The sequence below is a fragment of the Microcaecilia unicolor genome, chromosome 2 (genome assembly GCF_901765095.1).
Source record: "Microcaecilia unicolor chromosome 2, aMicUni1.1, whole genome shotgun sequence".
In the NCBI taxonomy this organism is placed as follows: Eukaryota; Metazoa; Chordata; class Amphibia; order Gymnophiona; family Siphonopidae; genus Microcaecilia; species Microcaecilia unicolor.
In genome coordinates, this window is record NC_044032.1 from 356,621,423 (window position 1) to 356,646,574 (window position 25,152).

Sequence of the window (25,152 nt, forward strand, 5' to 3'; positions counted from 1 at the left end):
CTTCTGCTTGACACACAGGCTGCTAACAAATGCAAATTAATATCCCTAATGAATATGCATGAGAAAGATTTGCATATAATGGAGGTGACAGGCATGCCAGTCTCTCTTGCATATTCATTGTGGATATCCTGAAAACCAAGCTGGCTAGTGAACCCCCAGGACAGATTTGAGAACCACAGGTCTAGGGCAAACACTCTCGCCATGACCAAATATTAAAACACAAAATTCCCTAGTAGTCTAGTGGCCTCCTCCCCCCTAATAGGTTAAAAAAAAAGTCCCTGGAGTCTAATGGCACTTGCCACCCCTTGATCAGTCCCCGTCCCCCCTGTTTACCTTGAAAGGAGGCAGGAATGATGATCACATGCTCCTGCACCACAGTCATACAAAATGGGGTGCCTGACCCATGCAGTGCATCCTGGGATACACCAGTTGGAACTAGTCTGCCATATAAGGGAAGTTTTCCTTTATTTGATAGTCTTCACCCACACTACCAAGGAAGGAAAAACGTTTTATATGGCATACTTACCCCTCTCTGTGCAGGATGCATTGCATGGGGTTAGGCACCACCATTTTGAATGACAACAACGCTGGAGGTAGGAATGAGCGGGCATTGCACCTGCCTCCTTTCAGGTTATGCACAGAGAACCTGGTGGGTGGTGATTCTACTAGATAATAAGTTTGGTTTTTTATTTTATTTTATTTTTATTTTTACAGCCAGGAGTGGGGGAAGGATGGGGCCATTAAACTACCAGGAAATTTTGTCTTTTAATATTAGAGAAGGGGGAGAGTTGGATTGAGGGGTAGGGGGTGCCTTAGACACCAAAGAATTTGTTGTAAAGTAATGAGGGAAGGGGTTGGGTCTGGATGTGCCAATAGACACTAGGGAATGATGTGGGGGTAGTGTCACGAAACACCTAGCCACCCACCTGAGGTTACCCCACGGCCATGTAGAGGGTCTATCCCCAGCACAGCTCAGGTCCACCTGCACCTGCTGCTTGTACTCTACACTAGCACCCTCCTCCCACCGACTGGGTCACAACCATCTCTGTGCAAGTCTCCCGCTCTCAGTTTAACCCCAGTGATTTCTAGATTACTGGAGCCACACTCCCAGTGGTCCCACAGTTTCCAGAAAGCACTCACAGATCCAACACACAAACCAGGATTCTTTATCAGTCCAGACTGGCAGAACAAACAAACAAATGTGTTTATTCTCAGAACCTGAAACAGTGGACAAAAAATGTGCAATTAGCAAACAGTAACAAGTAGCTGAAAAATGGACCAATTAGAAAATTAACTAAACATTTGCATACTTCCTAGAAAGTATCTGGGGAGATCAGGACATATATAGCTGTTCACCAGTTATCAAATATAACTGTTTTTTACAGGGCTTCAGCAAAGAGCTCGAGCTCTCTCTCTCTCTCTCTCTCTCTCTCTCTCTCTCTCTCTCTCTCTCTCTCTCTCTCTCGGGGTGAAATTGAACTCAAAGCCAGTAAAGTCCAAATGAAATGAGATCTTGGGCCAATCGGAGACCAATCAATAAGATTTCAAATATATACTGCTTCTTGCTTCCTGTTTGTGTTAAAGGAAAAGAACATTCAATTCCCTGTAACAGCTTTACAGCAAAGAAACACCATCTAAAGTCCAAATAGGAGAAATACACTTAAAAACATAATGCAGGAAAATATCCAATACATTTTACATGCTTAAAATACACTGTTTCTTCACAGGTAGGGAGTTCAGGTTGGGCTATTTTGTCTTGGACCTGGTGAAAGAATTCTCGTGGTAACAGCTCATCAAAATCTACTGTTTCCTTCTCTGCATTGCTGCAGAATATTTAATAGCATCGTATGTATTCATTTTAACACCTGAGCTCAAAACCTTTCTGCATTGCTTGGCATGTTCATCCTGCGTACAGTTGGCAATAACCACGTGGTTAGACTCGTGGTAGCTTTCTGCAGTAACTTCTCACTGCTTTAAGGCAATGCTATAGAGTTTTTTTCCGAAATGAAAAATCTGCATAGTGTCGCGTGCTCGAGGACCTTGGCATACTGTCAGGCTTCTTCCCCGGGAGCACTGGGTTTGTGAGCCCATGGGCCACTACCGTGGAGCAGCAGTGGCAGGCAAGATCACCTCCAAGGTAGAGATGAGACAAAACTGGACCGGAACCCCGGACTGGAGTTCTACACCGGAATACACGGAACTGGAACGCACCGGATGGGTGCGCACTGGAGTGGAGCCCGCTGGACTGGAACACACTGGAGGGCCCCACAGGACTGGAACATACAGGAGTGAAACCCGCTGGGCTGGAACACACTGGACCTAGGCTTCACCTACGCTTGACCACCTTTCCCCGAGGGTTGAGCCCTCAGGTTCAGGCGGCCGGCAGGGCTTATAGGAAAAACCGGAACTGGAACTTGCAAGCAGGAACAGCAAGAATGAGGATCCAGGAGTGCCCCCTGGCACCTCGGCGAAGGCAAGGCAGCCAGGCAGGGAATGTCCGGGTTCTGGTAGTCGGCAGGTTAGACACAAGGACTAGTAGACTGTACCCAAGCTAATAGGAAAGCTATGCCCAGGCAAACCAGTCATACACAGGAAACATACACTAGGTAACTCAGGAGACTAGTAAAGCTATACACCAGCTAACAACAAAGCTGTGCCCAAGCTAACAAGTCATACACTGGAAACAAACACAGAGAACTAGCAAAGCTATACACAGGCTAACAAGCCATACGGTGCCTAAGCTGGCTAGTCTAACCCTAGGCAGGGCCGTGCTAACCCACTCAGCAGGGTAAGCATGGCAGGGGGGCGCCTGCCTTTCAGGGGCGCCGCCGCCGGCCGAGTCAATTAAAAAATATAAATGTAAACCTCACCTCTCTCGCGTAGTCGCGTTGGCGCCTATATGCGCATGCGCCGCTGCTGGCTCTGGTTGCTGCCTTCCCGTGCGCAGCGCTGCCTCGTTCCATTGGTGACTGTTAGCACCGCCCCCCAGCTCTTCAACGCTTGCGCTTGGAGCCTCGCAGGCAGTCCAACTCTGGAGGACTTTGGGGGGGGGGCATAGGCGCCCCGTATAAGAGGCTTGGGGAGGCTAGCCCGCCACTGCCCCGCCCCCCGCCGCCCTCCGTACCTTTAAATATTATATTTTTGCTGAAGTTGCGGGCAGCACCGGCATTGAAGGCATCAGCAGGCTCATCGCGCTTCCAGCAGCCTTCCCTCGCAAGTCGGATGATGGCTCCGCCCTCATAGAAACAGGAAATACGTCAGAAGGGGGCGGAGCCATCATCCGACTTGCGAGGGAAGGCTGCTGGAAGCGCGATGAGCCTGCTGATGCCTTCAAAGCCGGTGCTGCCCTCGACTTCAGCAAAAATATAATATTTAAAGGTACGGCGGCGACGGCGGCGTGGGGGGGGGTGCAGGAAGGAAACAAGGGCAGACGGGAGAGGAGAGGAGGGTTGCTGCACATGGTGGAAGAAGGGGAGAGGAGAGGGCAGGGGAAAGGAGGGTTGCTGGACATGGGTAGATGGAGGGAAGGGGAGAGGAGGGTTGCTGCACATGGTGGATGAAGGGGAAAGGAGAGGGCAGGGGAGAGGAGGGTTGCTGGGCATGGGAGAGGAGGGTTGCTGGACATGGGGAGAGGAGGGTTGCTGCACATGGTGGATGAAGGGGAAAGGAGAGGGCAGGGGAAAGGAGGGTTGCTGGACATGGGTAGATGGAGGGAAGGGGAGAGGAGGGTTGCTGCACATGGTGGATGAAGGGGAAAGGAGAGGGCAGGGGAGAGGAGGGTTGCTGGACATGGGAGAGGAGGGTTGCTGGACATGGGGAGAGGAGGGTTGCTGCACATGGTGGATGAAGGGGAGAGGAGAGAGCAGGGGAGAGGAGGGTTGCTAGACATGGGTAGATGGAGGGAAGGGGGAGAGGAGGGTTGCTGCACATGGTGGATGAAGGGGAAAGGAGAGGGCAGGGGAGGAGGGTTGCTGGACATGGGTAGATGGAGGGAAGGGGAGAGGAGGGTTGCTGCACATGGTGGAAGAAGGGGAGAGGAGAGGGCAGGGGAAAGGAGGGTTGCTAGACGGGTAGATGGAGGGAAGGGGAGAGGAGGGTTGCTGCACATGGTGGATGAAGGGGAAAGGAGAGGGCAGGGGAGAGGAGGGTTGCTGGGCATGGGAGAGGAGGGTTGCTGGACATGGGGAGAGGAGGGTTGCTGCACATGGTGGATGAAGGGGAAAGGAGAGGGCAGGGGAGAGGAGGGTTGCTGGACATGGGAGAGGAGGGTTGCTGGACATGGGGAGAGGAGGGTTGCTGCACATGGTGGATGAAGGGGAGAGGAGAGAGCAGGGGAGAGGAGGGTTGCTGGACATGGGTAGATGGAGGGAAGGGGAGAGGAGGGTTGCTGCACATGGTGGATGAAGGGGAAAGGAGAGGGCAGGGGAGAGGAGCGTTGCTGGACATGGGTAGATGGAGGGAAGGGGAGAGGAGGGTTGCTGCACATGGAGAGGAGAGGGCAGGGGAAAGGAGGGTTGCTAGACATGGGTAGATGGAGGGAAGGGGAGAGGAGGGTTGCTGCACATGGTGGATGAAGGGGAAAGGAGAGGGCAGGGGAGAGGAGGGTTGCTGGACATGGGTGGATGGAGGGAAGGGGAGAGGAGGGTTGCTGCACATGGTGGAAGAAGGGGAGAGGAGAGGGCAGGGGAAAGGAGGGTTGCTGGACATGGGTAGATGGAGGGAAGGGGAGAGGAGGGTTGCTGCACATGGTGGATGAAGGGGAAAGGAGAGGGCAGGGGAGAGGAGGGTTGCTGGGCATGGGAGAGGAGGGTTGCTGGACATGGGGAGAGGAGGGTTGCTGCACATGGTGGATGAAGGGGAAAGGAGAGGGCAGGGGAGAGGAGGGTTGCTGGACATGGTGGATGAAGGGGAGAGGAGGGTTGCTGGACATGGGTAGATGGAGGGAAGGGGAGAGGAGGGTTGCTGCACATGGTGGATGAAGGGGAAAGGAGAGGGCAGGGGAGAGGAGGGTTGCTGGACATGGAGGGAAGGGGAGAGGAGGGTTGCTGCACATGGTGGAAGAAGGGGAGAGGAGAGGGCAGGGGAAAGGAGGGTTGCTAGACATGGGTAGATGGAGGGAAGGGGAGAGGAGGGTTGCTGCACATGGTGGATGAAGGGGAAAGGAGAGGGCAGGGGAGAGGAGGGTTGCTGGACATGGGTGGATGGAGGGAAGGGGAGAGGAGGGTTGCTGCACATGGTGGATGAAGGGGAAAGGAGAGGGCAGGGGAGAGGAGGGTAGCTGGACATGGGTAGATGGAGGTAAGGGGAGAGGAGGGTTGCTGCACATGGTGGAAGAAGGGGAGAGGGCAGGGGAGAGGAGGGTTGCTGGACATGGGAGAGGAGGGTTGCTGGACATGGGGAGAGGAGGGTTGCTGCACATGGTGGATGAAGGGGAGAGGAGAGGGCAGGGGAGAGGAGGGTTGCTGGACATGGGTGGATGGAGGGGAGAGGAGGGTTGCTGCACATGGTGGATGAAGGGGAGAGGAGAGGGCAGGGGAGAAGAGAGTTGCTGGACATGGGTGGATGGAGGGGAGGGTGGAGTGAGGAAGGAGATGAGATGATGGAAAAGGAAGAGAGTAGAAAAACTGCACATGGATGAAGAAAATAGGCAAAAGCTGGATCCACTGGACAGTCAAGTTTGCAGAGGACAAGAAATGAAGAAGAAAGGCTGAAAGTAAACAAATAAGGAAGCCCTGGAAACGGAGTTAAGAGGACAGATAGCAGCAGAATCGGATACTAGGCCAGCACAATCAGAAAAACAAAGTCACCAGACAACAAAGGTAGAAAAGATCATTTTATTTTCATTATAGTGTTTGGAATATGTCCACTTTGAGAATTAGGTTGGGGGCTTTAAAGAGGACAGGGAGAAGTGGCTGGGGGCTGAAGCTCGGGACTAATGGGAGAAAAGGGCTGGGGACTGGTGGGATAGTGGGGCTGAAAAGGGGGGCAGATGAGAGATGTGGGCTGGGGCTGGAACTAGGGGCAGGTGGAATAAGGGGGCTGGAGCTGGGGGCTGAAAAGAGGGGGCAGAGAGAGAGGGGACAGACCCTGGTTGGAAGGGGGGAGCGTGAGGGAGGGCAGACCTTGGATGGATGGGAGAGGGAGGGCAGACGGATTGAAGAGGCAGAGAGAAAGGGCAGATGGTGGGTGGAAGGGGGAGAGAAAGAGGGCAGACTGGGGCAATGGTGGATGGAAGGGACAGAGATAGAGGGCAGATGTGGATGGAAGGGAGAGAGAGGGCAGATGTTGATGGAGGGGGGAGAGAGATGGCAGACTGGGGCAGATGGTGGATGGAAGGGGCAGAGAGAGAGGGCAGACAGTGGATGGAAGGGACATTAGAGAGGGCAAACACTGGATGGCAGAGAGAGAGCGAAGACAGATGCTGGATGGAAGGAAGACAGTGAAAAGAAGATGAGGAAAACAGAAACCAGAGACAACAAACTGTAAATAAAATATATATTTTTATTTTTTTGCTTTAGGATATAGTATTGTAGCTGTGTTAATAAATGTTTACAAATAGAACATGTAAATAAGGTAATCTTTTTATTGGACTAATTGTAATACATTTTGACTTAACTTTCAGAGAACAAAACCCCCTTCCTCAGGTCAGGATAGGATACTGTAACAGCACTATACTGTATTGACCTGAGGAAGGAGATTTTGGCCTCTGGAAGCTAAATGTATTAGTCCAATAAAATGGTATTATTTAATTTCTGTATTTGTTTTATTTCTATTTGTTAATTTGTAAAGTGGTGATTGGTATTTGTTAGTTTTTTTCAAATTTACATCTGCTGTCTTTATATTTTGCACAGTACTAGGGGACATTTTCTGTTTCTGTGGTGTTGCATTGTATGCAGAGTCTGGCATTGGGGGTTCAATTTAATTTTTGTCTAAATAGAAAGTTTATGATTACTTATTCTAAAGTGGATTAGGGTGTATCTGTGTTTGTGAAAAAGACATGGCTTTCGGTTGGCATTGACTGTGCAGGATTGACGATCTGTACTAATCTGTCTGTTTTCGTTTTACAATAGGTGAATTGATGTTCTAGTGCTCACTGTAGTGTTTAAGATGCTTTCCTTTTCCTTGTGTGACTCGTAGAAATGACTGCTTATGGTATGGTAGAATTGCTCTATAGGTCCTGAGTGTTTTGTATTCTCGGTATGCCTAGTACTGGATTGGGGGGGGGGGGTGTTAAAAAATGAGTGTGGCGTGGAGGAGTGGCCTAGTGGTTAGGGTGGTGGACTTTGGTCCTGGGGAACTGAGGAACTGAGTTCGATTCCCACTTCAGGCACAGGCAGCTCCTTGTGACTCTGGGCAAGTCACTTAACCCTCCATTGCCCCATGTAAGCCGCATTGAGCCTGCCATGAGTGGGAAAGCGCGGGGTACAAATGTAACAAAAAAAAAAAAATGACCGGCCCCGGGTGTCAAGTACCCTAGCTACGCCACTGCCACCCACCAAGCCTCATAGAGTTTGCAGAGAAACACTTAGGAGACGGTGTACACAATGAGGAAAAGGTTTTGTGGTCTAGTAGGATCAAAGTAGAATATTTTGGTCTTAATTTTGATATATGTAGTGTAAAATCAACTTAGCACATCAGCCTACTAAACCCATCCCTACCATAATGCAGTATATTGTGAGGATGCTTTGCAGCAGCAGGGATATGGAAGTTTGTTAAAATTGAGAGAAGAATGGATGATGCAAAGTATAAGCAGATCCTAGAGGAAAGCCTGTTCAGCAACATAATGATCCTAAGCATAAAGCAAAAGCAGCAATGGAATGACTCAGCATGAAGAAAGAGAATGTCCTTAAGGAGCAGACTTGAATCTAGTAGAAAATCAGTAACAAGGCTTAGACTGCAATCTGTAAACAATCTCCAACAAAGTTGAAACAGGTTAAGCTATTCCGTCAAGAAGAATAGGTAAAAACTTCACCACCCCACTGTGCAAAGTTGGTAGACCTTTAATCTAAGTCTCACTAGTACTACTTGCATGAAATTTTGAGTCAAAGGGTTTGAAGACTTATTGTAATCAAGACTTTTTAGTTTCTTCATAATTTTTTAATATTTCTGCATTTCATTTTTTTTTTAAATATTTTTATTGAAGGAAATGTTACATCACATGCCAACACAGTGAGCCAACTGACTCGTACCTTTCCAACAACTACAAGATCACCGCTCTACTGAAAGTATAGCATAAGTTATATAGATAAATCGGTATAACATTTTGAATGATATTTTTTACCCACACGAATTTGAAAAACAAAGTCACCAGACAACAAAGGTAGAAAAGATCATTTTATTTTCATTATAGTGTTTGGAATATGTCCACTTTGAGAATTAGGTGTTCAACATTAAAAGTTTATTTACTTATTTATGACATTTTATCCCACATTAAACATGAATTAGGATGTTTTGTGGCTCTACATGAGAATTGTGATATTATGATCCCTTGTTTCAATATTGTTGACGGTCTGCATTTTCCGTATGGGTGGTATATTGGTGTATTAGTTTCTGCCCAGTGTAATATTTATGGTACAGTAAGGTTCAGAGTGTGTTTTTGCACAAAGTTGTGCATAGTGTTTTGCAGTTGAGCGATTGTGGTTAGTATATGCTTTGAGCAACCACTTTATTCTTTGACATATGATACATAACTAATATCTAAATTTAATAAAAGGTATTAATTGTGACATTTATTTATTTTTTTCTGTGTGTGATCAGACAATTATGGATTTAAGCTCCACCCCAGCCCCTTTAGCCTCCCCAAACAGTTGGGCCACCGACCGCCTATGGGGGGAGGGGTGTTGCCGAGCCGAGTGCCGACGCCACGTTAGTGCTGCCCTACAGGAGAGAGGATAGGCGAGCCGGCACCGCGCTGCTTGGATCCGCTGCTGTTCTGTGGCAGTGGCGTGGACTGGACATCATTGGTAGGGTTTTGCCTGCCCTTGTTGTTGTACTTTTCATTATAATGGCTGCTGGCTGGCGTGGCGTGGTGGGCCTACTTTAAGTACATTTGAGGCTGCAGGTTGGGTGGGGGAACTGGAACCACCAGGCCAGCTGGGGAAGAAGAAAAGAAAGACAAGGCAGGCAAGGAAATTTCTGTGGGGGGGGGGGGGGGGTGGAGAACAAGCTAGAATCAGGGAGGAATGAAGGAGGGGAGAGTAAGGGCAGGAAAGGAAAATAAGAACTGATGGAACAGAAAGGCAAAGAGAAAGATTGGAAAAACAAGGAGGAAATTTCTGTGGGGGGGGGGGGGGGGGGAGGAGGAGGGGAGACCAAGGCAGGAGGAAAGGAACAAGGAAGATAAGCTGATGAGTAATAAAATGGATTTTAAATGATAAGCAGTAGTCATCTGCTATACAGAGATTCTATTCGACATGAGGTTTGAAGTGGTAGTGCTTAAATATAGGTAGCAAGGAGGGTAATCAATCATGTGATAGGCTTTCGGTTTTGTATAGTACTACTACTATTTAACATTTCTAAAGCGCTACTATGGTTATGCAGCGCTGTACAAGTTAACAAAGAAGGACAGTCCCTGCTCAAAGGAGCTTACAATCTTAAGGGACAAGAATGCAGTCAATCAAATTGGGGCAATCTGGGTTTCCTGGTTAGTCCAATGGTTAGGTGCCGAAAGCAACATTGAAGAGGTGGGCTTTAAGCAAGGCTTTGAAGATGGGGAGGGATAGATCCTGTGTAGTGTTATTATTTAGTGTTTAAGATGGATGATTACGGTATGCCTTCTTGAAAAGATCTGCACTCCATCTTTCAGCTCCTATTTCCTTTGCATCTTGTGCCAAACTGGTTGGGGGGGGGGGGGGCGCCAACTGATAGTCTGCAGGGGGGCACCAGAGACCCTTGGCACGGCCCTGACCCTAGGAACAAACACAGAGAACTAGCAAAGCTATACACAGGCTAACAAGCCACATGGTGCCTAAGCTGGCTAGTCTAACCCTAGGAACAAACACAGAGAACTAGCAAAGCTATACACAGGCTAACAAGCCACACGGTGCCTAAGCTATCTAGTCAAACATAGAAACTCACACAGAGCAAACACTGAAACAGTGTATAGAGCACTCTATACACCAGGGCCCTAGATGAAATGCAAAGGCCTGGGCTGTAGTCTCTAAGTGATTAATAAAGCCCTTCCACACCAGAGGCACAGCTGCAGCAATCACCTTGCATCCAAACAGAGGCTTGACACACAGAGAAGTCAGCCCAGCGGGAGCCATCTTGGATACTGGCATAGAGGAGTCGGCGGCAGCCATCTTGGAAAAGGCATAGCCCACACAGATGAGGTTCAGTAGGGCAATCAGCACACAGAGCCAGAGAGAAACTAAGACAGACACAGAGACAAGCAGAAGCCAGCACAGCCACTGACTCCCAGAAACAGGGTAAGTCTGAGGGTGGTCACGGCCACAGACGTAACACATAGGCTTTTACTCCGCATATTTCTCAGTTCCAAAGAAATGGAGAGGATTGAAACCAATATTAGATCTAAGGGATTTGAACAAATTCTTGAGACATAAATTCAAGATGAACTTGCTTCAAACTATCATCCCCATAATAGGTTTGGATTGTGCTTTCTTGACCAAAATAATGCTTACATGCATATTTTTGATCCATCCTTTGCACTGAAGGTTCCTAAAATTTGGAATGAATGGAGCAAACAATCAGCATTGAATGCTGTCTTGGCTTCTCAGCATGCTAAGAGTGTTTGCAACATGTCTGGCAGTAGTAGTAGCACATCTCAGAAAATGAGGGGTAGTTTTGTTCTTTATTTAGATGACTGGTTAATGAAGAAGAATTCTTCTGTAAAAACTAAGTAGACACCCAGGAAGGTTATTAGTCTCCTGTAGACCATAGTATTTCTTGTGAACTTTTACAAAGTCCAACTTGATCTCTCTACAGAAAATCCTCTCCATAGACGCCTAGATAGCTGAGCAAGAAAGGTCTTCTTTGTCCAGTGAAGCACAGACCTTTTGACACCTAATCAAGTGGAGTTGCCATCAAAAACAGGACTTCAGAGACTATCTCAATAAATTTATACCTCTTTGAGACTCCTTCCTTACCGAGGTTACCTTTACAATGGACCAGGAAGTGTGCTGCTCTAGGCTCATAGACTGTGTCAGTACTGAAGGCAATCCCAAATATTTATACAACAAAACAAAAATATAGACATCTGAATTTCTAAAGGTATGAGCCACAATTTATCAGCAGTATATCAAGACATTATGATATAGAATAGCCAGAGAGCTAGAAAAACAAAGTTTGCAAGCAGTTTCTCTGAGAGAGAAAACAGGCTTTGTTTCCCCCCTTTTTCAATCAGGGTATACCACAAAAAAAAACAGTTAAAGCAAAATATACCACAGCTACACACATATAAATTATAGAAGAAACACTAAGGGGGAGAAAGTTATCAATATAGGCTATCGTTAAGACAAGTTATTAATAACTAGTTCTAGTCACAATAAAATGGGATCAGTACTAAAATAGCACGAGTGAATGGTAAAATTGCTCTCTTAATAGTAGCCCACATTGCTAACTAACACGCCCCCCCCCCCCCCCCAAATGCTAGTTAGTCAAGCAGTGAAATATGGAAAATTAAGGCAGTGGAACAGCCTGGAAACTTCTCCATTTTCATCTCCGTCTATATGCTAGATGTAGTCTACCTGGAATTCAGGAAAGCTTTTTACATGGTTCTTCTTAGGAGGGTCATGAATAAACTCAGTGGGCTGAAGTTAGGACACAAAGTGGTGAACTGGATTAGAAAACTGGTTGACTGATGACAGAGGTTGTTGGTAAATGAAATTTGCTCTAAAGAAAGGTGAGTAGTGGAGATCCTTAGGGATTGGTACTGGGGCCACTTCTGTTCAATATATTTGTGAGCTACATTGTCAAAGGGTTAGAAGGAAAAGTTTACTATTTTGCGGATGAAGATTTGCAACGGAGTAGATGCTTTGGAGGGAGTGAATAACATGAGAAGTGATCTACAAAAATTAGAAAAATGAAGTTAAGATTTAATACAAAAAAGTGCAAAGTGATGCACTTGAGAAGTAGAAATCCAAAGGAGTTGTTTATGCTAAGGGGTGAGAGGCTGACTTACATGAACCGGGAGAGGGGTTTTGGGATATTAGTGTCAAAGGATCTCAAGGTTGTGAAACAGTGTGACAAGGCAGTGGCCATATCCAGAAAGATGTTAAGCTGCTAGAGAGAGGCATAACCAGCAGAAGAATTGAGGTGTTTATTCCCCTGTATGAGTCGTTGATAAGGCCCATTTTGGAGTTTTGTATATAATTTTGGAGGTCATATATTGCTAAGGACATAGAGTTGAAGTGGTTCAGAGGAAGGGATTTGCACAGTAAGATATGAGAAAAGACCAGAGGACCTGAACACATATACCTTATAGGAAAAGAGTGATGGGGAGATATGATAGAGACATTTGGAGGGGAAGGAGAAGTTATCAATGTGGGCTAATGTTAAGTTGAGTTATTTTACAACAGGTTGGCTTATGTTAGCATAGGATCCCGTTTTATGCAGTGAACCCCTGTGGTTAAATAACTTGACAACAGTAGTCCATGTTGATATCTCCCCCCCCCCCCCCCCCCTTAAATACTTGAATGGTATTAATATACAAACGACCCTTTTCCAGAGATGGGGATGTAGTAGAGCTAGAGGACATTTCCTGTAGACCTGCTGAAACCAACTAGTGTCCACGAGACTTGTTGGGCATGTTTCATATCTTTCTGTAAAATATAGCAACCATCAACTTTCTAAAAAAAAAAAATTACATGTATGTTAAGTACTGTGTGTCCTTAGACTGAGTTTATCTTGTTGGGCAGACTGGATGGACCATACAGGTCTTTATCTGCAATCACTTACTATGTTACTATGATAGTAAGAAACATTTAATTTGAGAGTTAAACATAAAGTCATAAACAAAATTAATGGTGCAAAGGACTCATTTATAACCAGTGGCATGGTGCCTTCACTGAATAATACCTCCATTTGTTTGTAACTAAATGAAAGTTCTATTGTAAGTCCTTGATTTTTAAAAAACAAACAAAAAAAACCCTTCCATTCTCCCACAGTTAATGAACTATTATTATTGTCAAACAGATTTTTCTGCCTTTAGAAACATAATTGGTATGGTCACAATTCCTGAGCCCTAGTTTATTGCAATATGAGATGTAAAGGTGACCCCAAATGGATCATTCTAACCCTCTGAAGTAAAACCTGTCTCCAACTGTAACCCTCAAGTCAATTCTTGTGTCTGATGTCTATATTTAAAACAAGAGAAGGGAGGGTTACAGATGAGAATAAACGTTTCTAAAGATTTTAAGTATTTATTGCCTATCTCTTTATTTATCTTATATATATATATATATATATATATATATATATATATATATATATATATATATATATATATACACGTTTGGATTATATAAATAGATAGTGAGTGTGTGAATTAAATTGTTTAAAGCTCTGCTCGTTTTTGTAATTTGGCTTAATCCATCAGTGTCATTTTTTTCACAACACATTAGTACAGGTGGGTTCTTAGACTTCGGGGGAGTCACAAGGGAGATCAGATTTCACCTATTATTTGAAAAAGGAGTCTGTGTGTAGTTCTGAACAAGGACTCCAGGGAGCCCTCAAATTAAGAGGTTGCCTCTGTTGAAATTTTATACCATCTTTGTCTAGGTAGAGAAAGGTATAGAACTTTAGGGAGAGAATTAGTTTTCAGCAAGAAACACCTATTAAGGCTTTGTTTCTATCCAGCATAACACCTGACTTGTTTTTATTTTAATGGTATAACTTGGTATAACTTTATCAAGACAGGTTTTGTTGATAAAGCATCTGTATCACATAATATTTATTCTCCGAGGACAAGCAGGCTGCTTGTTCTCACTGATGGGTGACGTCCATGGCAGCTCCCTCCAACCGGAAACTTCACTAGCAAAGGCCTTTGCTAGTCCTCGCGCGCCGATGCGCACCGCTCATGCGCGGCCGTCTTCCCGCCCGAACCGGCTCGTGTTCGTCAGTGTTCTTTTGTCCGTGCTCGGGACGGTCGTGTTTTGCCGCCGTTTCGTGCCCCTCAAGTTGACCTCACGCGTCTTCGCGATTTTTGCTAAAAAAAAAAAAAAAAAGAGACCGATCCGGTCTTTACCCTTTTCCCGTGTTTCCAGCTTTTTCCCCGCGTAAGTTTCCTTTAGCTTTCGGGACCGGCCTTTTTGGCCTCGATTCGGGATTTTCTCGCTTGTTTTTGGTGCCTTTCGTCATCATCGCGAACTTTGATTTCGCCAGCGTGATTTTTCCGCCCATGTCATTGAAGTCTTCCAGCGGCTTCAAGAAGTGCACCCAGTGCGCCTGGGTAATCTCGCTCATTGATAGGCAAGCTTCGTGTCTTCAGTGTCTGGGGGCTGGGCACCGCCCGCAGGCCTGTAGTCTTTGTGCTCTTTTAAAAAAGAGGACTCAGGTAGCGAGATTGGCCCAGTGGAACGCGTTGTTCTCGGGCTCTTCGACGACAACAGCACGGGCATCGAGTGCATCGACGTCGACAGCATCGAAGTCTTCGACATCGGCATCGAGGCCTCTACCTCTGGCATCGTCGGTACCGAGACATCGAAAGGCTGCGTCGACGTCGGTGGTACCGGGACCTCCGCTGTTGCTGATGTCGTCGGACGGTGGTGCTTCGTCTGGAGTGCAGGTGAGGGCTGTCCATTCCCCTGCTGGTGGCGGTGAGCCTTCGGGTGGGTCTCCCCCTGCCCTGAGGGCTCCTGCGGTACAGCCCCCCCCGAGATCGACGTTCTTCGGCCTCGGCCCCGTGGAAGCGACGGTTGGATTCTACGTCCTCCTCGTCGGTACCGGGAAGCTCAGGTGACATGCTTCGCTTGAAGAGGTCAAAGAAGCATCGTCACCGGTCTCCTTCCCATCTCGGTACCGAGAGCTCTGGGATCTCCGAGGCAGTCGGCACCCAGTAGGCATCGGCACCGGGAGGACCGCTCACCCTCTGTTCAGGAGGTGTCGATGCGCTCCCCCTTGGACAGCCCGGAACCGCCTCCACGCCCGGAACAGACTCTGACATCGACGCCTGCATCGGCTTCTCAGTCTTTCTCCACAGCCGCTCTGCACGAGAGTCTCCGGGCCGTTCTTCCAGAGATTCTGGGAGAGCTGTTGCGCCCTTCCCCTCCGGTACCGGGGGTGCTTGCGCCTCCGGTACCGTCGAGTGAGGCGACGGCGGGCCCTTTGCCCGAGGTGAGGTCTTCGGTACGTACTGGCTACGGCCGCCTCCCAGGAATGCTCCCCGACGACGTTGGCGGAGGGAGCTTCGCCGGTGCTGGTGAGGGAGTCCACCTCTCGACGCTCCTACTGTGGCCGTGTTTCCACGGAGTCGAGTCGGGCACGGCTTCAGACGCAGGTTCGTGAACTTGTGTCTGATACCGATGGTGAGGCCTCATGGGAGAAGGAGGAGGACATCAGATATTTCTCTGACGAGGAGTCTGATGGCCTTCCTTCTGACCCCACTCCCTCCCCTGAAAGGCAGCTTTCTCCTCCCAAGAGTCTGTCTTTCGCGGCCTTTGTCCGGGAGATGTCTACGGCCATCCCCTTCTCGGTGGTTGTGGAGGATGAGCCCAGGGCTGAAATGTTTGAGCTCTTGGACTATCCTTCTCCACCCAAGGAAGCGTCCACAGTACCCATGCATCATGTCCTAAAAAAGACATTGCTGGCGAACTGGACCAAGCCACTAACTAATCCCCACATTCCCAAGAAGATCGAATCCCAGTATCAGATCCATGGGGACCCAGAGCTGATGCGCACTCAGTTGCCTCACGACTCTGGTGTGGTGGATCTGGCCCTAAAGAAGGCTAAGAGTTCTAGAGAACATGCTTCGGCGCCCCCAGGCAAAGACTCCAGAACCTTAGACTCCTTTGGTAGGAAGGCCTTAGACTCCTTTGGTAGGAAGGCCTATCATTCCTCTATGCTCGTGGCCAAGATTCAGTCCTACCAGCTCTACATGAGCATCCATATGCGGAATAATGTACGACAGTTGGCGGGCTTGGTGGACAAGCTCCCTCCTGAGCAAGCCAAGCCGTTTCAGGAGGTGGTCAGGCAGCTGAAGGCATGCAGAAAATTCCTGGCCAGAGGGGTATATGATACCTTTGATGTTGCGTCCTGGGCCGCTGCTCAAGGTGTGGTGATACGCAGACTCTCATGGCTGCATGCCTCCGACCTTGAGAATAGGATCCAGCAGCGGATTGCGGACTCCCCTTGCCGAGCGGACAACATTTTTGGAGAAAAAGTCGAACAGGTGGTAGAACAGCTCCACCAGCGGGATAACGCTTTCGACAAATTCTCCCGCCGGTAGCCTTCAGCATCTACCTCCTCAGGTAGACGTTTTTATGGGGGAAGGAGGGCTGTTCCCTACTCTTCTGGTAAGCGTAGGTACAATCCTCCATCTCGCCAGCCTGCGGCCCAGGCTAAGCCCCAGCGCGCTCGCTCTCGTCAGCAGCGTGCGCCTCCCCAGCAAAAGCAGGGGACGAGCTTTTGACTGGCTCCAGCAGAGCATAGCCAACATCAACGTATCCGTGCCGGGTGATCTACCGGTCGGGGGGAGGTTGAAAGTTTTTCACCAAAGGGTGGCCTCTTATAACCTCCGACCGTTGGGTTCTGCAAATAGTCCGGCAAGGATACACCCTCAATTTGGCCTCGAAGCCTCCAAATTGCCCACCGGGAGCTCAGTCTTACAGCTTCCAGCACAAGCAGGTACTTGCAGAGGAACTCTCCGCCCTTCTCAGCGCCAATGCGGTCGAGCCCGTGCCATCCGGGCAAGAAGGACTGGGATTCTATTCCAGGTACTTCCTTGTGGAAAAGAAAACGGGGGGGATGCATCCCATCCTAGACCTAAGGGCCCTGAACAAATATCTGGTCAAGGAAAAGTTCAGGATGCTTTCCCTGGGCACCCTTCTTCCCATGATTCAGGAAAACGATTGGCTATGCTCTCTAGACTTGAAGGACGCCTACACACACATCCCGATATTGCCAGCTCACAGGCAGTATCTGCGATTTCAGCTGGGCATACGTCACTTTCAGTACTGTGTGCTACCCTTTGGGCTCGCCTCTGCGCCCAGGGTGTTCACGAAGTGCCTAGCTGTAGTAGCAGCAGCACTTCGCAGGCTGGGAGTGCACGTGTTCCCATATCTCGACGATTGGCTGGTGAAGAACACATCGAAGACAGGAGCTCTACAGTCCATGCAGATGACTATTCGACTCCTGGAGCTACTGGGGTTTGTGATAAATTATCCAAAGTCCCATCTTCTCCCAGTACAGAGACTCGAATTCATAGGAGCTCTGCTGGATTCTCGGACGGCTCGTGCCTATCTTCCGGAGACAAGGGCCAACAATCTGTTGTCCCTCGTCTCCCGGGTACAAGTGTCCCAGCAGATCACAGCTCGGCAGATGTTGAGATTGCTTGGCCACATGGCCTCCACAGTTCATGTGACTCCCATGGCTCGTCTTCACATGCGATCTGCTCAGTGGACCCTAGCTTCCCAGTGGTTTCAGGCTGCTGGGGATCTAGAGGACATGATCCACCTGTCCACGAGTTTTCTCAAATCCCTGTATTGGTGGATGATTTGGTCCAATTTGACTCTGGGACGCCCTTTCCAAATTCCTCAGCCACAAAAAGTGCTGACTACGGATGCGTCTCTCCTGGGGTGGTGAGCTCATGTCGATGGGCTTCACACCCAAGGAAGCTGGTCCCTCCAGGAACGCTATCTACAGATCAATCTCCTGCAGTTACGAGCGGTCTGGAACGCTCTGAAGGCTTTCAGAGATCGGCTGTTCCACCAAATTATCCAAATTCAGACAGACAACCAGGTTGCCATGTATTACATCAACAAGCAGGGGGGCACCGGATCTCGCCCCCTGTGTCAGGAAGCCGTCAGCATGTGGCTCTGGGCTCGCCGTTACGGCATGTTGCTCCAAGCCACATATCTGGCAGGCGTAAACAACAGTCTGGCCGTCAGATTGAGCAGGATTATGCAACCTCACGAGTGGTCGCTCAACTCCAGAGTAGTGCGCCAGATCTTCCAGGTGTGGGGCACCCCCTTGGTAGATCTCTTTGCATCTCGAGCCAACCACAAGGTCCCTCAGTTCTGTTCCAGACTTCAGGCCCACGGCAGACTGGCATCGGATGCCTTCCTCCTGGATTGGGGGAACGGCCTGCTGTATGCTTATCCTCCCATACCTCTGGTGGGGAAGACTTTGTTGAAACTGAAGCAAGACCGAGGCGCCATGATTCTGATTGCTCCTTTTTGGCCGCGTCAGATCTGGTTCCCTCTTCTTCTGGAGTTGTCCTCCGAAGAACCGTGGAGGTTGGAGTGTTTTCCGACCCTCATCACACAGAACGAAGGGGCGCTTCTGCATCCCAACCTCCAGTCTCTGGCTCTCATGGCCTGGATGTTGAGAGCGTAGACTTTGCCTCTTTGGGTCTGTCGGAGGGTGTCTCCCGTGTCTTGCTTGCTTCCAGAAAAGATTCCACTAAGAGGAGTTACTTCTTTTTATGGAGGACGTTTGCCGTCTGGTTTGACAGCAAGGCCTTAGATCCTCGCTCCTGTCCTACACAGATCCTGCTTGAATACCTTCTGCACTTGTCTGAGTCTGGTCTCAAGACCAACTCTGTAAGGGTTCACCTTAGCGCAATCAGTGCATACCATTACCGTGTGGAAGGTAAGCCGATCTCAGGACAGCCTTTAGTTGTTCGCTTCATGAGAGGTTTGCTTTTGTCAAAGCCCCCCGTCAAGCCTCCTACAGTGCCATGGGATCTCAATGTCGTTCTTACCCAGCTGATGAAACCTCCTTTTGAGCCACTGAACTCCTGCCATCTGAAGTACTTGACCTGGAAGGTCATTTCTTGGTGGCAGTTACTTCAGCTCGTAGAGTCAGTGAGCTTCAGGCCCTGGTAGCCCAGGCCCCTTACACCAGATTTCATCATAATAGAGTAGTCCTCCGCACTCACCTTAAGTTCTTGCCGAAGGTAGTGTCGGAGTTCCATCTGAACCAGTCAATTGTCTTGCCAACATTTTTTCCCTGTCCGCATTCCTGCCCTGCTGAACGTCAGCTGCACACATTGGACTGCAAGAGAGCATTGGCCTTCAATCTGGAGCGGACACAGCCCAACAGACAGTCCGCCCAGTTGTTTGTTTCTTTTGATCCCAACAGGAGGGGAGTGGCTGTGGGGAAACGCACCATTTCCAATTGGCTAGCAGATTGCATTTCCTTCACTTACGCCCAGGCTGGGCTGGCTCTTGAGGGTCATGTCACGGCTCATAGTGTTAGAGCCATGGCAGCGTCAGTGGCCCACTTGAAGTCAGCCACTATTGAAGAGATTTGCAAGGCTGCGATGTGGTCATCTGTCCACACATTCACATCTCATTACTGCCTGCAGCAGGATACCCGACGCGACAGTCGGTTCGGGCAGTCAGTGCTTCAGAATCTGTTCGGGGTTTAGAATCCAACTCCACCCCCCTAGGCCCATGTTTATTCTGTTCCAGGCTACACTCTCAGTTAGTTGGATAAGTTGTTAGGTCAATCTCAGTTATGTCCTTGCCGTTGCGAGGCCCAGTTGACCATGGTTGTTGTTTTGAGTGAGCCTGGGGGCTAGGGATACCCCATCAGTGAGAACAAGCAGCCTGCTTGTCCTCGGAGAAAGCGAATGCTACATACCTGTAGAAGGTTTTCTCCGAGGACAGCAGGCTGATTGTTCTCACAAACCCGCCCGCCTCCCCTTTGGAGTTGTGTCTTCCCTTGTCTTTGTCTTGCTATATACGGGACTGACGAACACGAGCCGGTTCGGGCGGGAAGACGGCCGTGCATGCGCGGTGCACATCGGCGCGCGAGGACTAGCAAAGGCCTTTGCTAGTGAAGTTTCCGGTTGGAGGGGGCTGCCGTGGACGTCACCCATCAGTGAGAACAATCAGCCTGCTGTCCTCGGAGAATACCTTCTACAGGTATGTAGCATTCACTTTAACCTCCTTGGCTGCCTTTGAATCTTGCAGAGGCTTCCTTCATGTTGTAAAAGGAGACAAAACTAGCAGTTAGATTTCAAAAACCAACATGAAATCCTCTCTATGAACCCTTGTACACAGCCCTGGGCCTGGTAAACTTCATTTTCACATTAACTATGCATCAAAAGCCCCTGTTTACTTCTCTGCATTGCTGTGGAATACTCAATGGCCTCATTAGCATTCATTTTAATGCAGTGTTGCAGCCATGTATTCCGCAAGGGTTAACACCCACTCTTAATCCCTCTCTGCATTGCTTAGAACATACCACATGCTTGTAACTATGTGGTTAGGCCCAAGATAGTTTGTGCATCAGTCCCTCAGTTTTTAAACCTGCTTCCATAATGATCTACTTATAGTGCTGAGGGGATGAAGAGTGTACTGTTACACTGTTTGTTTAAGAAAGCTTGATATAAGTACATTAGTATTGCCATACTGGGAAAGACCAAAGGTCCATCAAGCCCAGTATCCTGTTTCAAACAGTGGCCAATCCAGGCCACAAATACCTGGCAAGATCCCAAAAAAGTACAAAACATTTTATACTGCTTACCCCAGAAATAGTGGATTTTCCCCAAGACTATTTAATAATCGTCTATGGACTTTTCCTTTAGGAAGTCGTCCAAACCTTTTTTAAACTCCGCTAAGCTAACCGCCTTTACCACATTCTCTGGCAACAAATTCCAGAGTTTAATTACACGTTGAGTGAAGAAAAATTTTCTCCAATTCGTTTTAAATTTACTACATGTAGCTTCATCGTATGCCCCCCTAGTCCTAGTATTTTTGGAAAGCGTAAACATACGCTTCACATCTACCCGTTCAACTACACTCATTTTATAGACCTCTATCATATCTCCCCTCAACCGCCTTTTCTCCAAGCTGAAGAGCCCTAGCCGCTTTAGCCTTTCCTCATAGGGAAGTCATCCTATCCCCTTTATCATTTTTGTCTCCCTTCTCTGTACCTTTTCTAATTCCACTATATCTTTTTTGAGATGCGGTGACCAGAATTGAACACAATATTCGAGGTGCGGTCACACCATGGAGTGATACAAAGGCATTATAACATCTTCATTTTTGTTTTCCATTCCTTTCCTAATAATACCTAACATTCTATTTGCTTTCTTAGCCACAGCAGCACACTGAGCAGAAAGTTTCAAAGTATCATCAACAACGACACCTAGATCCCTTTCTTGGTCCGTGACTCCTAACATGGAACCTTGCATGATAATACTACCTTTCAAATTAAAATCAAAGCGGTCAATAATAAAACAGTAAAATCAAAACCCACATAAGAAAGGAACTACAAAATCTATGTAGAATAGCAGAAGCAAAGTAAAAGAAATCGAGAAACCATTGTTGCCAAGACAGGATACAGAAAATACTTCTGATTTATAGGAATTCAATTTATATTTAAAATACTTGAGTGGTACAGTTTTGGGGACAGGTTCATTGCTTAATGAAATGTTTGTATTGCTGCTGGTGTAGTGTGGTTAAACCCAATAGAAATATTTCAGAAACCTTTGAGATATTTAAGGGGACCGGACTGTCCTGTCTGTTGTGTGGGTCTTATGTTGTAACTGGTCTGTCCCCTGCCCCCCCCTACAGCCACCCATCGATTCTGCTGTTTCCCTTGCCCCCCTTTCAGCCACCCAGCGATTCTGGTCTGTCCCCTGTCTCCCCTGCCCCCCTTGCAGCCACCCAGCGAATCTGCTCTCTTCCCTGCCCCCCCTCCTCCTCTCCATCCACCCAGCGATTCTGCTCTCTCCCCCGCCCCCCCTTCAGCCACCTATCGGTTTTCCTCATCTCTCTTCTCTATTTAAAACGCACCTCCGGCGTTCTTTTGAAGCATCCAGAAGTTCCAACGATTGTGTAGTGGTGTAGATCGATGTCTGCCCCGTCCTCGCGTCAAACGTGATGACGTTGAGGATGGAGCGATGCGATTGGTTGAGTGCCATTGCTCCACCCTCGACGTCGTCATGTTTGGCGCGAGGGCGGGGCAAACACTCATGGGCAAACTTTGATCTACACCACCACGGATGTAGAACGTTGGGACTTGTGGAGGCTTCAATAGAACGTTGGAGGTGCGTTTTATATAGAGAGATATGGCATTTTCATATAATAGGCCCTAGCTAAGATGTCTTTAAAAGAAAACATTTTACTATATTTCAGCTGTTTGAATCAATTCCCAAAGGAATCTGTAATAAGCAGGAGAAGGGGGGGGGGGGGGGGGAAGGCTTGTAGAAACTGTTGCATTAGCCAAGGTTAGAAGGCAGGGACACTGGACATCTGTGAGATAACAGGGAACTATGAACAAAGAAACTCTACAGAGAGGAAGGAAGGGGGGGGGGGGGGAGTTCAGAGCTGCTGTTACACATTCGCAGACAGACAACCATCAGCCAATGAGAAAAACTTAGAGGCAGACACTTAAATGTAACTATAAAGTCTGTGGAATCATATAGAAATTTGTGTGTGGAGAGGCAAACTCCAAGTTCAGAGATGCTGTAACACACCCACCCTTGCAAGGATGATTTGAATAATAAATAGCTTAATTAAGCTTTGATTCATCAATCTGATTTTATGAGCCCTATTTTTATATAGGTTCTCAGGTTATCTGGGGGCTATTTATAACATAACCAGTTGTTATACTAAGAGAAAAGAATTTTGAAAAGGGTCATTGGATAGGAATTGTAGCTAATTTGATAGCGCTTTATGCTGATGTTAAGCTGCTATATGTGAATACTAGGGTAAACCTGAAGCAGGTACTGAATACATTGATGAAATTGGGAAAACACGCTGGTATTTTCATTAAGGGGGTCTTTTACTAAAGTTTAGCTTGAGTTATCTGCAGCAAGGCCCATTTTATTCCTATGGGCCTTCTGCAGATAATTCAAGCTGTTCTTTAGTAAAAGACCTCCTAACTGCTCCAGATCATATTTCTTTCCATGGATGAGAGATTGAATACCGTCATCCATTATAGATCAAGTATGATAATTTTCTATGTTTGGGAATTAAATTTACAAATAGCTTGGCAAAATTTACAACTTGAATTGAAGACCCCCTTCTACCTATGTTGACTAAATAATTGGGTGAATGGAAAGTTTTCTGATGGGTAACATAAACTTTGATTAAATTGGTTATTGTTCATTCTTTATGTACAATAAAAGTACTATCAGTAGATATTCTTGAGGACTAGTTTAAACAGTTAAGTACTGTTATTACTAAATGTTTATGGAATGCTCAAAACAATGGGATTAACCTTGCATATGGTGTAAGGGATTTGGTCCTCCCTGATTTCTGGAAATAATTATGTAACAGCACATTTACATGCATTTGTGGAATGGATTAAAGAAGTCAAATTCACAAGTTCAGCTAAAACTGAGTAGGCGTGGCTGAGAGCATACCACTGAAGGAGATTCTGTGCTATTTTAAAACAGAAGCAAAGACCTATGATGTAATAATAGAATTTAGTAATCACTTGTGGAAAAAGACAAGAACTTTGCTAGGAATTATGTATCAATATTGCTGGATTTTTATTTTTTAAATTTCGACTTGCAGAATTCTCAGCGCCTTCCTGACAAGTATCGTTGCCACGCTTTGTTTGGTTCTGGGAAGGGCAGGTCTGAAAGCTGGTGGAAGGCTTTAGCATGGCAGCTGATCACAGAAGGCTTCCTGAAAGAGGCTGCTGGCCATAACAGATTTGCAAGAGCTTGTAGCCTCACTCAAAAGGTAGAATATGCTCTTAAATTGATTTGTTTTTAATTGTTTTTGTAAATTGTTGTGATTACCAGTAATGCTAGTCCTTACCATGCACATACCTTGTAGACTTTATTTAAGATTGCAAAATTTGTTTCACACTGGTTCCAAACTCATTTTAAGTAGCAAAAGGAAATGTGTAGTAATCTTGAAATTCACTTAAAATTTGTGAGAAACTGACTGTATATGCATATTTAACTCATTTAATCACAGCTATGTATATATATATAGAACTGACCGTTGCACCTAGCAGTGAACTATGTCGAGCCTGTGACTTCACAGATTCTTAAGATTCCACACACACTATGAGGATAAAGATTACTTTAAGAGTTAAGAGGTCTGGGGAAAACGTCTGTTTAACAGTTTCAACATTCCTCTACAAACCTGACCTTTGTGGGCAGGCCTGGCTCAAGGAATAATGGTGCCGTGACACATATAGCTTTGTTGGCACACCCACCTACCAGTGGCGTAGCAAGGGCGGGGCGGTGGGGGTAGTCCGCCTCGGGTGCCAGCGGGTGGGGGGTGCTCCGTCGAGAGCCGACAGCTCTCGTCTCCTGCCACCACCCTGCCCTTTTTTTAAAAAAATCCATGCAGCAACACAGGCAGCGCCTCATGTCTGCCCTGCGTGTGCTGTGAAAGGGAAAATCACCTCGCTGGCGTCGGGCCTTCCCTCGCTGTGTCCCGCCCTCTTCTGAGGTAACTTCCTATTTCCTCGAGGGCGGGACACAGCGAGGGAAGGCCCGATGCCAGCGAGGTGATTTTCCCTTTCACAGCACACGCAGGGCAGATACGAGGCGCTGCCTGCGTCGCTTAATGGTGGCAGGAGAAGAGGGCTCTGTCGGCTCTCGACGGAGGGGGGACGGGACCGGGTCGGGGGGGGGCTCACATGGGAGAGGGGGAGCTCGGAGGGGTGGGGGAGCTCAGAGGGGTGCTCAGAGGGGAGAAGGGGATTGGGGAGGGGAGAAGGGGATGGGGTGGGGGTGCTCAGAGGGGAGAAGGGGTCTGAAGCTGGAACTGGGGTCTGACAAGGGGCAGGAGGGAAAATGGGTCCATGCCTGGGGCAGGTGGGAGAATGGGTCTGGGACTGAAAAGTGGGGATGCAAGGCATGTGGTGGACGAAGGGGGCTGGAACTGGGGGCTGAAAAGGAGGGTAGTTGGGATAAGGGGACTAGTACTGGAACTGGGGGCTGAAAAGGGGCAGGGGCTGAAACTGTGGGGACTGGGGGCTTTAAAGAGGACAGGGAGAAGTGGCTGGGGGCTGAAGCTCGGGACTAATGGGAGAAAAGGGCTGGGGACTGGTGGG

The 25,152-nt window shown here is 47.8% G+C and overlaps 1 protein-coding gene across 1 annotated transcript in view; it reads left to right on the forward strand.

The window, feature by feature from the left end:
- WRN (WRN RecQ like helicase) overlaps positions 1–25,152 on the forward strand; it is a 442,993-nt gene that overhangs the window by 260,456 nt on the left and 157,385 nt on the right. The window contains 1 exon segment of the mRNA XM_030194495.1: positions 23,652–23,822. Within this exon segment, the coding sequence (XP_030050355.1) occupies positions 23,652–23,822 (171 nt within the window).